The sequence below is a fragment of the Athene cunicularia genome (genome assembly GCF_003259725.1).
Source record: "Athene cunicularia isolate RWA chromosome 6 unlocalized genomic scaffold, athCun1 chr6_part1, whole genome shotgun sequence".
Taxonomy (NCBI): domain Eukaryota; kingdom Metazoa; phylum Chordata; class Aves; order Strigiformes; family Strigidae; genus Athene; species Athene cunicularia.
In genome coordinates, this window is record NW_020799105.1 from 15254318 (window position 1) to 15268314 (window position 13997).

The 13997-nt window shown below is 42.6% G+C and overlaps 1 protein-coding gene across 1 annotated transcript in view; it reads left to right on the forward strand.

Moving 5' to 3' along the window:
* MXI1 (MAX interactor 1, dimerization protein) overlaps window positions 1-13997 on the forward strand; it is a 47472-nt gene that overhangs the window by 14018 nt on the left and 19457 nt on the right. Inside the window, exon 3 of the mRNA XM_026851070.1 lies at window positions 3523-3552. Coding sequence (XP_026706871.1) covers window positions 3523-3552 — 30 coding nt within the window. The remainder of the gene's footprint in view (window positions 1-3522; window positions 3553-13997) is intronic.

Sequence of the window (13997 nt, forward strand, 5' to 3'; positions counted from 1 at the left end):
GAGAGATTTAATTTAAATAAAACTGGTATAAAGTGACAGATTTACAATGTCTCATTCACTGGGGGACTTCAGTGTAGTTTAATGTTTTGGCAACATCTTGTTACAGTGTGGGATAGCAAGGTTTCAGGCAGAATCACAGTAAGTGGTGCAAAAAGGTTGTTACATTTGACCTTAAATTAGAGTGACTGGCAGTTGCTGCTTCCCTGTTTCTTCCTATTTTGTACTTGGTTTCAAGTATCTGGGGTAAAGCTGGATAAACTTCAGTTTCTTCTCTTTCAGCTTTTTGTTGAAATGAGACTGCTCTGCTGATTTTGTTGTTGTTTGCTTGGCTCTTTTATGTTAAGCTTCTAAAACTCTTTCTTGATCTTTTCCCAAGCTGTTTTCAAAATGTAGTCAGCAGGATCCTCCTCCTTTATATAATATTCCTTCAATTTTTAGGGGTAGTTTTATCAGTTTGGGTGTTTTAAATTTATTGTGAAAGAGCTGCCTGCTATAGAAACCTGACTTACTGACAACTCTGCAGACTGTTTGTGCTTGAACTACTTTTAAACTGCAGCTGAGATTTTGAGCAGTGCCGATATGTGTGCTTGGGCTTTTGTTTTCCTCTCTGGACATATCCATACCTGCATCGCCGGCGTTTCAGCTTTGCAGGTGGGGCCAAGCTCTTGCTTGCCCTATATGCCTGACAGAGGAGATGTGAGTTCCGCTTGTTTGTGGTCCATGCTCGATGATGGTGTCCTTATTTCACTGTGTGACACAGGCTGTGACTGACTGTCAACATCAGCAGAGCAACTTCACACTGAATACACCCTGTTCCTTGCTGTTGCAAATGCAGAATGGTACAAGTAACCCTGAAATATTCCTGGAGTGCTGAAGTAGTTCACAGCTGTGGTGGTCATCCTATACCTATCAAAAAGCTGGTGATGGCATACAAGGATGGAGCTTTGATTTCAGTCTGGTGATAACTCTGGGTTCTCAGTTGATAAGACCAGCTCGATTAAAAAGGTCCAGTTACATTTGTTTCTGGAATCTGTTTAGAAGATTTTTTTTCCTGAATGTAGTATCAGCAGAGCTTTCTGTACTTTTTTACACTTCATGGACAGTACTGTCCTTGTTTAACTCCAAATAAATCTTAGTAACATGTGCAGTTCAAAGATGAGAAAATTAATCTCTAGATCAGGAGCTACAGAAAATTAAATGAATTACAAACAGAAGAGAGAGGGGGTTTTTCTGTATTCGTTGTCCAAGCAAAGGGAAACTGGCACAGAAGATAAGAGTTAGTGAATGGTGGTAGTAGGGAAGTGGTACTGAGGTTTTTTTCCTAAATTTAGATGAAAGGAGAAATTAAAATTTTTCCAAATGTCCCCAGTAAGACTAAGCAGAGCATAGGCAGGTGAGAGAAGTAACATTCCCATAGGATTCATTCAGCATTGCTGACATTCTTTCCTTTGCATTCAGTTTCAGTGGGAAAGTGTGTGTGTGTGCGGGGGGAGGGAAGGTTTGCTCTTTTCCTTGCTACCAGTATGGTTAAAAGTCACAGCATAAATTTCCTGACTTGGTGAAAAGCCTGTGACCCCTCTCAGTTGTCTTGTTCATCAGAAAGCAGATAAGTAATAAAGAGTCTCCTGTGTGAGAGGAGTAGGGAGAACCTGCTGGTTTAATTTTGTTCACAGCAGTGGGCCAAACTCTGTTCTTTCAGTGCTGGCCTTCATAATTGGCTCGATATAATATAGGAATTCAAGCCATTGCATATCTCTGGCTTTATAACTGCTAATGTCATAGCCAAGAAGAGCGCAAAGTGTCCTGCAGGAACATACAGTAAATAAGAACAATAAGCGTGTTCCAAAGAACATACGGGCAGTGGTTTTAAAGGGCCTCAGCTCAGTCCTGGTGGGTTAATTTGCATCCAAGTTGCCTGGATTTTGCTGCTACAGACTCGGGGGGGGGGGGGGGGGGATGTGGATTTGATTTGGGAGATTTTTTGGACTAAATATTATGTTCACATCTCTGATTCCTGGGAATCAGACTTAAGGGATCCTCTCTTTTTGGGAGGGGAGGACTTACTTTGGGAGTTTCTTCAACTTTAGGAGTTTGGCTGTAGTGTGCCTTGCCTTTAGTGTGTCCCATATCCTGCTGCACAGGGTGTCTTGCACAGACATACAGTAATGTTTTGGTTTTCCCCTGGCTACCTGCAGCTCTCAGCCACGGCTAGCTAAGACTCATTTACCTTGTTTTTTTGCAAACCTCCATAGTTTATTCGTCATCTTCAATGAGGTTCTAACACCTGTTAAGCGCTTCTCCTTTTTTGGAGAAGCATTTAATTATGACAGGGTTTCCCTTGGAGCACATCCTCCATTCAGTTCCCTAATTGTAGAATTCTCTGTGGGATTCTCCAGATGGAGGATAGAGCATAATCTTCTCAGAGCTCCGGAAGAAATGTGATGCCAAATTACAGAAAATAGATCCTTTTTATTAAGCTCTTGGGCTCCTTTTACTCTTATTTTAAGGTGACCTTCTGTTAAAGAGATATGTTGGATAAATGGCTCTCCTTTTTAAATAATCCTCAACAATCTTACCTGGGTTACTAATAACATCGTTAGATTAGAAATCCTGAAAGGATTTAAGCTTTTTTTGCCACCTGTGCTGCTATCACAGAGGCAAGGAGAATGAACTTGCTCGATTCCCTTTTGTTTCTAGTTAGTCTCATTTCCAAGCTGTGAGCTGTAAATTAGGGAGTGCTGGCAGCATGCTTGGTGTAGCAGGCAGGTATAAAGACAAAGCCCCCTCCTTTGTCAAGTGGTCACAGTGCCACTTTATGGGTCACTTGCTTCACTGCAAGCTAGTGCTGTGGCGGTGCTGTTTCAATCCCCGAGGGGTTTCCAGGCATCCTAAAAGTGCTACTCAGTGCTGCTGTTGTTTGCAAACATGGCAGTAGTGGCCATCCTGTTTTGTGCCCAAATGATGGCCATATCTGGTTCTACTAAGTTTGCTAAATCTAGCATGTGACTGCTGAAGGGCTCCAGGGGTTGTTCTTACAGAACCAATTCTGCTGGAAGCTCCCCCATGTATTTGATGTGCATAAATTAATACTCCATGAGCTCTTGTGTTAGCAGATGATACCAGTATTTTTACAGAGTGAATGGAGAAGCTAAGGCACAAAGAAACGTAACTGCAGTCCTGTACTGAGTTGGTGACAGAGCCAGAAGTAGCCTGGAAATGGCTGACTCTGGTCCCCTGTTCTAATCGTTGCCTCTCTTCAGGAGTTTGTGTGCATTTAAGTCTCTAGGGAACATTTTCTGTAACACCAGTAAGAGTACCAGCTTTGCATGTAGCAGGTAAATACTGGAGGGGAGGAATCTCTTGTCGGCAGGGAGGCTGAGGTTATAGCTATAGATTTTAATGTGTATAGTTGGTTGGCTTTATGCCGTGATGTGCCACTGGGGATATGTATGGCTTGTGGCAGTTGAACTTTGGTGCTGAGAGGTCAAAGGTTGCTAATCCAAATTTTTGTTTATCTTCCAGGTCTACGCACAACGAACTAGAAAAGAACCGGTAAGTAGCTAATGATCTGAATTCTAAGAAATGCAAGCCTGGTGAGTGTAATGTGCTTTAACCTTACACATGCAGGTGCTGTTTGATCAGCTTAGCTGTGAATGACCACACTGCATCACGTAGTTTTAAAAGTCGGGGGAGAAGGCACAAAAAGATCTTGAAAAAGAAGCCTTGTTTTTGGTTGGGTTTTTTTTCTCTCTCTGAAAAGGCAAGAAGTGACCCAGTTTTGTGACTAATCTGTATGCAGAGTAAATACTGTTCTTCTCCTGACACAGTGAAATCTGATTGGGGCACTTTCCATACATGAGGTTGCTACGGGATCAGGTTTCTTGGGCCCTGGGTAATACGTGTTACCATGAACCGAAGGGCAGAGCCCTGTGCTCTGCACCCTCTCCCTCCCACTCCTCCGCTGGGCTTTGATAATCTCTGCGGCGCAGAAGAAAATACCATTGTCCAGAGGCTCAGAGGTCTGGCTACCAGTGCTCCTGTGGAGACTCTCTCTTCTAACCTGTTTTAGGATTACGCCTGTTTATCCTTGAATCTGAAGTTTTAGCAAGCCTTGCAGTTTTGTTACTTGGCTAGCTCTGCTATATGACTCAACCCTTTTGTAACAGGAGTTAAAGTAAGATAAATACCATTTGAGACAAGGGGAGCTAGTTCACACACAGATCAGATTATCGCCTTCCATTCAGGATGCTATAGTTAAGGTTGTGTCAGGGTTTCCATTATAAACTTATCTTGGCTCTTCTTTTGGATTTTAGCGGGGCTGAGAGGAGGGTGTCTGTATTTTTTGTGGCTGCTGGAACAAAGGCAGTGCTCTGGCCAGCTGCTCCTATGAAGAAACCCCCAGGGTAGGAAAGCTGAGTCTAAATAGGTTGATTGCCTCCTCTTCCCTCTTAGCAGCCATTATTTAACAAGGGCTAGGAGGCCTATAAGGATGGCCAAAGATACCCAGAGGCTTTGGGCCAGGTGTGTATTTCCATTCAGACAAGATCTTCCCATGTATCTTCAGGGGAATTGGAGCTGAGTACCTCATGAATCACCTCATCCTCAGTTTCCCCCACATCTGCCTCTCCCAGCAGCAGCAGTGCTGGGAAGCAGCTTGGCCTTTGCATGGTGTGAGTGTTTCTTCCAGATTGTGTTTCTACCTCCTGGTAGCTTTGAGAGTCTACAGAGTTGTCATGGTCATGCCTTTCTGGGGTGATGCAGGGAGGTTTTTTTATTTGGGCTGTGTTGCTCCCCGGGTCCCAACCTTTCCAGTTCCAGGTTAAGCTGTGTTGAGAAGTGTTGGCTCCTGAGTTTTCCAGTGCCCTCTACAGTTTTATTTACTAGTGAGGAAAAAAAAAAAAAAAGCAGTGCTTGGGTCTGACCCAGAACGGAGGGTGTTTTCTTTTCTCCATGACGACAGTAAACCATCACTAATTTTCAGTTTGCTTATTTGCATATCTAATTGTTACTGCAAACGCTGCTTGCACTCACTACAGCTTTAGAGCAGGGCTGTCTCCATCTTTCCCTGAACCAACCTGGTGGTCTCACATTGTCCAAGTTTGTGTGGATCTGTGAGCATCTTTCTTTACCCTTGAGCTTGTGGGGCAGACAGTGAAGCTTCAGACTCTGTGGGTGAGATCTCAGCAGTTATCATTGCACAAGTTATTGTCCAGCTAAGGACTGGCAAGTTTTGAGGGGTTTAGGGTATGCCTAATACCAACTACCTGTGTAAGATGAGGAAGTTTCTACCATGATTCCCTGTGTTTAACTGAGGACAGTAATACTACCTGGGATAGGGATATCATGAGGATTGACTGCTGTCCAGTACTTTGTTATATATGTTACTAGCAAGAGAAGTATTACTACCCATGCTTCCCCTTATGCCACCTTTTTCTGAATATTGACAAGCTGTTTGCTTGCTGCAGAATTTGTCTTCCCATTCCCAGTTGGTATAATATTCTCTCTCTCTCTCTTCCTCTCCTTCTGTCTCAGTTATGCTCCCTAATCCCCACCTGCTCCAGGTTGAAGACTCCTAACCATCAGCCTTCTTAGCAAAGTCTTTCCTCCAGGTCTTCTCATTCCAAGGCACTGTATTCCAGGTCTGTGTCTCAGACATGGTTTTACAAGCCCTTGGGTTTCACCCTTCTGGGAAGGGCACACATTGGATCACATTGAATGGTCTGTACAGGCAAACTTCTGTATCTGGGGTCTTTGGTTGGGAGCCCACAGCTTCTCATTTGGGATTATTTGTCCCTTAATGCAAATGCTGTGGCCTGAGCAGCTACACACACCTGCAAACCCAGCCAGACCCTGTAGTGGCTAGGCTGGGTTTGCAGTATTTACCAGTGATTTGGACAGTGAGTTTCATACTGAAAGCATTTATTTTCAAACTCCACAGCAGTGTTTTCCAAGTGAAGTGGATAGCTTCCCAGTTAGATTTTCACCATGTTTTATTTGCTGTGTCATTAAGTTTGTCAGTGTCTCCAGACTTAACTGTTGCAAAGATAAAAGCCCTGATACTAATGGCTTTGTGTCTGGCAGGTGCTCATTTTCCTTATTATTTGTGATTATTCCTTTTGAATCTAACTGTTATCTCCATTATTGACACACACTATAATTTTCAAAATTGTCCACTATTAGGTCTCTGACTCTGTTTTTTCCCCTCTTGTCTGTGAACAGTGGCCTTCTTGCATTCAGTTAAATTTTGTTTTAACCCATTCAACAATTATACAGAGTTTCTTTCAAGCAGCAGCAAGAGAACACTAGAAAAACAAAACGTTCTTCTCCTTTTTGAATATATGACTTGGACTCATTATTGCTGAGCTGATGATGTTTCAATGTATTACATTAAGAATCTTGTACCCCTTTGATGTTGAAAAGTAACTAAACATATATTTAAAAAATTGAAGCGATTTTTTTTTTTATTAAGCTCCACTCCTTTTCTTAGTCTTGAAGTATTTCATGAACACCTCAGTGGTTCTGCTAAGGAGCTGTTTAATTGGTACTGAATATTAACTGTAGTATTTAAGTGACTTTCTGCTTTGATTTTATTTTTTATCTGAAGAGACTGCAGTGACATTTATGTAAGGGGCTTTGTTTTATTTATAAAAGATTAAAGTTAATTTATAGTTATTATCTGTCATTAATCCTCATGTTGGAAAATTGTTTGTGTTTTTTATTTAATGGGTATGTTTCAGTTTATCTCTGCCCAGAATGAGTCATAGCTTGCATTTAAACAACAAACCAGTATTCTGCTTCTCATCTGCTGTAAGGCATCACTAAAACAATACTTTTTAGTTCTTTAACATGCCTACTAAAAAAACTGATTTGTAAGCAACACCCCATCATTTTCTAAAAGAAAACATGATAAAGCAAGTAACTGAAAGATGAATTTCACTAGTGTAATATTTTCTCAAAAAAGGATAATAAATAAAATTCAGGCTTAAGTTAAATGGTGTGTCTTATACAGATAGCAGAATTAACGGTTGTCTGTAAACATTTTAGACACACAGCAGTTTTGGAAGGATGTGGTCGGTGTGGTATAAAGAGAAGATGCATGGCACTGAGATGACTTTGCTGCTGCTCTTGAAGTGGCAGTTTGGTAGACCACCATGGTGGTGATGTTCTATCAGGAGACATAACTTTTCTGACAGACAAGAGAGATATTTGTAAAGCTGTTGATCAGATTTTTTTTTTTTTTTAAATGTGTATATCCTAGATTGTTCTATTTGATTTTGGTGATGATTGCATTGTAATTTAGCAAAAGGAAGGAAAGCAAAGCTGAGTAATCGGGTAAAGAATGAGTTATTAGGGCAAATTTTTCTTAAGGTAACAATAATTTAGTTCAAACAGGAGATAGATCAGAAGAGGAAAAGAGACCTTGGGATAATCACTGAAATTAGAATATTCTGAAGATCCCACAGAATTTGTGGCTCTGCAAAAATACCTCATTTAAAATGAAAAAGGACAAAATCTAATGGAGACAAAGCTCCAAAACCACGTTGCTAAGGAGTTGTGTTTACTGTAAAAGCATATAGTGAAGTAGTGTAAGATCCTTTGATATCTTTTGAGATTATATGAAACAAATTGAAGAAGACGGATGCATAGCAATCATCGAGTACTGTGTTTTTTAGCCTTTCTGACTCTTACCAAGATCCCCTGTCTATCTTCTGTGATTCCCCACCCATTCTCTCTTTAATGTGAGAGACTGTTATTGCAGAGTGTTTCTCCAAAACGGTTTCAGAGCTGACTGTTACTCTAGGTTGCATATTTGAGGTAGCAGATGAGATAAAGGAAAAACCCTACTGAACATTTAGGAGAAAACCATGACCTGGGTCAGCTTGCACTGAAATGTGGGGCCTTCTGGGGCTCCACAGCAATTGCACACTTTGATTCTGTTTCTTTAGAACAGGGGCTTGAGTGTGTCTTAGCAAAATGCAAGAGAAGGAGGGGAAAGCATTTAACGTAGGGCATTTAAATAGTGCAGACATGCTGTTTAGGCTGGAAAAGATAGAGGGAAGGGAAATAAAAGTATGGTGAATCTTTGCTACTCTGAATAGACATGGATGATTGTGCTTTTGTAGTGCTATATATACTTGCCAAGGCAATCTGATCGGTGTTTGTCTTGAACCAACTAATCAATGTGGTGTTGAGTTCAGTGCTATTTATCAGGAGAGCTGGAACAAGAAACTAATCCACTAAGTTTCATTTGTTCTCTGGAGTGGGCTTTGTTTTCATGTTAAGTTCATGTAGCAAATGTTGACAGTACATATTGTTTTCCTCATTAATAAAACTTGGAACCTGTGATGTTCCCTGCAGCAGTCAAACTATGTCCAACACAGCTGAGCATGCATCTTTCTTTGACACATCCAAAGGTCAGAGCATGTAGGGATCCAACTTGCTCCTTGTGGGAACTGTAGCTAAACCTCCTGTCTCCATGGGCAGTATGGAACAAGAGCTGGAGGTAGCTAGCTGTCTTCAACGCTGTCGTGTGGATTTCAGCTGGGACTAACAATTTTCAGCAGATCTGAAACATGTTCCTCTAGTTAGGAGATCTGGATGACTTATACTGCTGTGCCTGTTTTTGCTTAACCTGGAGAGAGTGAAGTCTGTAGTTTGTGGAGTAAGGCTATCAGAGCGATGTTCTTTTGGGATATGTTCAGGCTTAGTTGTCATCACTTAGTGTTAGTCTACATTTTGCTATATTGCAGTTATTTCTTTGCATTATTCTGAGAACTCACCAGTCAGATGCTGTAAAACTGGGATCGGTCTCTTTGACCACTACACTTGTCCACTCAAAGTGCCCCCTTGTGCAGAAGCAGCATTTTGATTCACTTACAATTGAAAGTCTGCAAAGGCTTTGTTTCACATTGGCTGGGCAGCAGAACATTTTGAACTCTGAGTAAAGCTGCTGAAAAGGGACAGTTAATCTCCATGCCAAAATTTGAAGGAAGCAAAATGATCCTCATTTTGTTGGAAGTCCTTTAGTATGCTCATATTGGAATTTCTAGTTTCAGTATGATTATTTTTTTTTATTCAGAGTGATGCAGTGAAGAGTGAATGCATGCCTGTCTTCCTTTCTGTTCCTTTCTGCTCCCAGATCTCTGCACCTCCCTTATGCAGCCAATAGCAGTTGGAGAAAGAAGAGGAAAAAAAGAACAATACTACTATTTTGCATAAACTAACACAAAGCAAAATGTTTTTATTTCAACAATGTTGCACAATAAAAATCACTGTTATAAGCCAGTTTTCAGAAACAGATACTTATCACAAAGATCTTCTCAAGAAGATGTGTTTTAGGTACACTTTCTGTTGTGTTTTCCTCCCATAGTGTAGAAAGAACTGCCAGACCATAATGGTCTGATGCTGAGAATCCTTTTGTCTTGACTCCCAGAAGGGAGACTTCAGAGGAAACCCCCGTCTTGGAAAGAAACATGCTCTGCAGTCAGGTTTCCCCATATACTGACTGAGTTCTTGCTTTCAGCATCCTGTACTTAAGATTTCCAGAGCAGTGAGTAGAAGAGGTATTAAATGGTGCGTTTCTGGTTATTTACTGCTTTCAGGGAGCCGGGAGGGGGTCTGGTAGCTGCTGGGGATGTGTAATGAAAGCAGTCCTATGTACTTAGATGGTATCTGATTTGGAGTGCATCGTTGCCAGCACTGGTTCTTGAATCTCTTCCCAAAGTTGTATCCTCAAATTTCTACTTGGGTGTGCTGCTGCAGTTTTCTTTCAGGCTGAACCCTGTCCAGTTCTGTGTGTTTATGGCTGTCCTGAAAAAAATTAAGACTGGGCAAATCCCTCTCTGTAATCAGTGAGCTTGGACCGGGGAAGAATCTGGCCTCAGGTAGGAAGTCTAGAATTCAGCTTTCCTGGCTCAGTTTTCAGTCGTGTCAGGTCTCTGTACTTGACATCTCTCTCCCAAATGCATCTCTGGAGACTTTGCAAGCCTTTTTTTTTTTTTTTTTTTTTTTTTTTTTGTTTGAAGTGCCAAGAGCCAGAAATTGTGATGCAACAACTTTTCGTGTTCAAGTGACTAACATTGCCCATATGGGCCTGAAAGCATTACTAGCTAAAAGCTACTTGGGGAGTTGCTGCCTTAAAGAAGATGAGGTAATAATAATAATATAATTTTTGAGACAAATTACCTGTTAACAACAAGTTTCAGGTTTTGGTACATTTGGGGCAGATGCTGGAGCTGTGTGTGCTGATCTGTATCTGGGACATGTGAGGGTACTATAGTAACATAGCCCATGCAGGCTTGGGACACAAAAGGAAATTTGGCATGAGATAGGAAATGTAGGCAAGGAAGTTTCTCATTTTCCTTTCTGTGTGTGGTCCATTTCCACCGAAGTATCCCAATTTTGAGAACCTATAACCTTAAGATATGCCTGGGGGCTGTTGGGAAGAGTCAGACAGCCCTATTTAACAGGTAAGGAGCAGAAACACATGTGGATCCAGTTCCTGGAGTAATGGGCCAGTAGGAGCAAGTTTGCATCAACCCACTCCATTGCTTCATTGATCCACATCTTCATCCAGTTGCTTGCTTTTTCTCTCCTTCACAAAAGTTTCCCCTGTCTCAGCTCTGTTTCTTGGTGCAGAATGGCGTAGCCCCTTGGTCTGGGTGCTCTGGTGGGTAATGCACATCTGTAATGGCCTTTCATAGCCTTGGCTGGGAAATGAAAGCAAAGGGCTTCATCTCACAGTTGCTGTGGTTGTTGCCTGGCTGCAAATGGTTCTGGTCACCCCCAGCAGTTTGCATAGCTGTGAGCAAACAGACTAGGCAGGTTTCCTCCCAAACAGTCCATGTGACAACCATAAAACAATTAAATGGGCAATGTGCAATCAAGGATCAGGAATCCTGCTCCCATGAAACCATCCGGTAAAGTGAACAGGGCTAAGTCAGGGCCATGGCAGAACATAGGAGTAGGTGGTGTGATCTGCCTACCCCTCTTTCTGTGTACCTTAGGATTTTGAATTTGTATAGAAATACAGAACATCTCTGCCTAGTGCTCTTTGTGCTTTCTGTTTGGTAAATCCTGACACTGCATTTGCAAAATTGGAGTATCCCCCTTTTCACAAGTGGCACTTGAGTCTGCCAGATGCAGGCTGAATCTCGTATAAAGGGTTTGGATTTGTTCAAGTCTGGAAGAACGCAGAGGAGTTCCTGGATCACAGAGCAATGGGATGAGTCAGGTCTTCTGCCCTATGTTCCATTAAAAAAAAATTAACAGCTGTCTTCTGAAGGTATCCTTTATGTGTACACTGCTGCCTGAGCATCACTTCCCATTAGCTGTGTAATAAGATTTTCTGTCCCTCTTGCCTGTTACTTACCTTTGAGAGTGCATTCGTACAGCAACACAGCTTATTTAGAGAAAAATGAAAAGCTTTTGCAAAGGATGGATGCTCTTTGCTCCTATTTTTTGCCAAGGATTTTAAATAGAGTAATAAGACTAAAGATGAAGTCTTAATAAGACTCAAGATGAAGAAGGCATTGCTGAAAAATGGGTGATTTTGCAAACGAGCATATTCATCTCACAGAAGTTGAGGCAGGAAAGGGGATGTAGCAGTTGCTTAGTGGTCTTGTAATTGTTGTACAAGGGTTTCTGCCCAGGAGGGGCTGAGGGAAAGAAGGCGGCATAACAGAAATTGATACAAAAAAAAACCTTATGCACCGAAACCTCCAGTGGAAACAGGACTTGAGGTTGAAATGCAGTGTTACTTTCATAGAAATGTTCTGTGAATGGTATCAGTGGGTTCACACATGGCCCAGGCTGATAACAGTCCATATGATAAGGGTGTGGTTTTTATCATAGCAGGTGGTAAACAGCTGCACAAAACTTAGTCATGCTTATAAAGTCAAGTGCAGGCTGCTATCTCTTGAGTTAGCTGGTTGCTGAGCTAGGGTGGAAGATCTAAAAGCACCTGGATTGTTTAGAAGGGCAGCTCTTCATGACTCTCAAATGAACGCTTGCTCCTTCACCTGGGCAATTGTTGCTCCTCCCTAGTTGTCTCTCCAGTGCTGTAGTTATGTCCAGTTATGGAGGGCAGTGCAGTGGGTTCCTGCACCAAACAGCTTACTGTCCAGGGCAGTAAAGAATGCAACAATGAAAGAGGAGGGTGTTTGATAGATGCTACTCTTCATGTGAATAAGTGAGTTTGTGTGTTTGAGGAGAAAGGGTAAGGACCCTTCTACAAGGGTGAAGTCTGGCAAAGCCACACACCCATTGGAGGGGATGTGTGGAAAGGGGGAGGAAATATATGTTGGACTCGATTTTTGCTGCTTATTTGTGCATTGGTAGATCTCCCTGTGAGCAGCCCGGGAGAGAAAAGGAACAGAACAGTTGGGTTCAGAGGTGAGATCAGCCCAGAGGAGTTCACTGTGGCTGTCCCTAGCCCTGAAGAGCCTGGTCAGCCAAGAGTGTCTTAGGACCTGAGAACAGGCAGCTGCCAGTATTTCCCTCTGCTACCGCAGTGTGTTCTCTGCTCTTTTCACTTAGAGCTGGATTGTGCGAGAGGGATTGCTCTGTGTCCCCCAGGAAGTTCTGGGTGATGCGTCCTCTACATTTTCCTCCCAGGAGGGACTTTCCAGTGCTACTTAAAGACACAATCTGTTGAATGCTTGGGGTAATTCACTATAATTCCACATGGCCAAAGTCCAGCCTTTAGATGGGAAGTGTTCTGCTCCTGGAAATTCAGTGAAATTCTTCAAATGAGTTATTCTGAAAGGAAAAGCAACGTAGCAGGTTTAACGTAGAAATCAGAGGATAAAAAGTGATTGCTTTGTATCTCCCGTGTTTTTCATTCCCACCTATTTGGCCTTGTTCCCTGGGGTGGGTTGAGTTGTGAGTTGCCCAGTCAGATTTTGCCCAGCTGTATGTGAATCTTGCATACACTGTGGAAAATACCATTTGTTAGCTACACTTTGGTAATGTCAAGAGGCTGAATGTGGGGGGAGTACTCTCATTTGCACAGATGCACACAGTTACGTGCAAGGACACACAAAGAGCTTGCAGTTAAAATCTACGTGCCTGTCCCTCTTTAACAGGGGAAGACAGCCCCAGCTGTGTATACAGCTTGGTGTTTCCCTTTGATCTGTGTTTGTTTCCAGTGTTTCTCATAGGCTGGATCCTGGCGCTTCTCAGAGCTGGCTGTTCTTTTCCGTGTTTGCAGCTGCATAATTGCATGTAGAGAAGCTCACTGGGGTGACTGGGATGTAACTGGTTTCAGTGGCTTGAGGTGGGGGTTTCTTTTTCCTGCAACCCCTCCAGTTTGCTTTGCTCCTGTCCTTTCCTTGCCAACCCACACAGCAGGGGATTGTCTCATTCTGCTAGTGCAAATTGTGCCTTGTGGATGCCTCAGGATCTTCCCTTTTACTTTGCCTATCTGCTCCCACACACGTGACATTACTGCTATTTTCCAGCTGCATGCAGCAGCAACCACTGCCACTCTAGAGCAAATGCTCTGTCACCAGGGTCATAGCTCAGAGAGGCAAAATTCCCCTTTGCTTTCCAGAGACGCAGCATGCAGCCCCTGCTGCCCCTGCAGCTGGCTCAGGCCCTGTGCCTAAAGGAGGGCAAGAAACTGCATTCTTCAAACAGACGTGGCATTTTGTGAAGCTGTGGTGTTTTGTCAGAGATGGGGCAGAGAGGGGCCTGCAGCACTCATTCGGTCTGTCCCCTTGCCCCAAGGCAGGATAAGCTCTATCTAAACCTTTCCTGACAGATGCCGATCTGGTGTGGCCTTAAAAGCCTTTAACAGCAGGATTGCGGAGGGAGGCAGTGCAACCTATTGGCCTGATTAACTGTTGTTACCGCTAGGAAGTTCTTCCTAATGTCTAACTAAGAGAAAATAATTTTGGCATTGTTCTAGGGGAGAAAAAAAGCCATCCAAAGAGTGCCTCTGTATGTGTGGAGAGTCCCAAATGCTGAATATAGTAATCAGTTTTCATAGCAAGAAT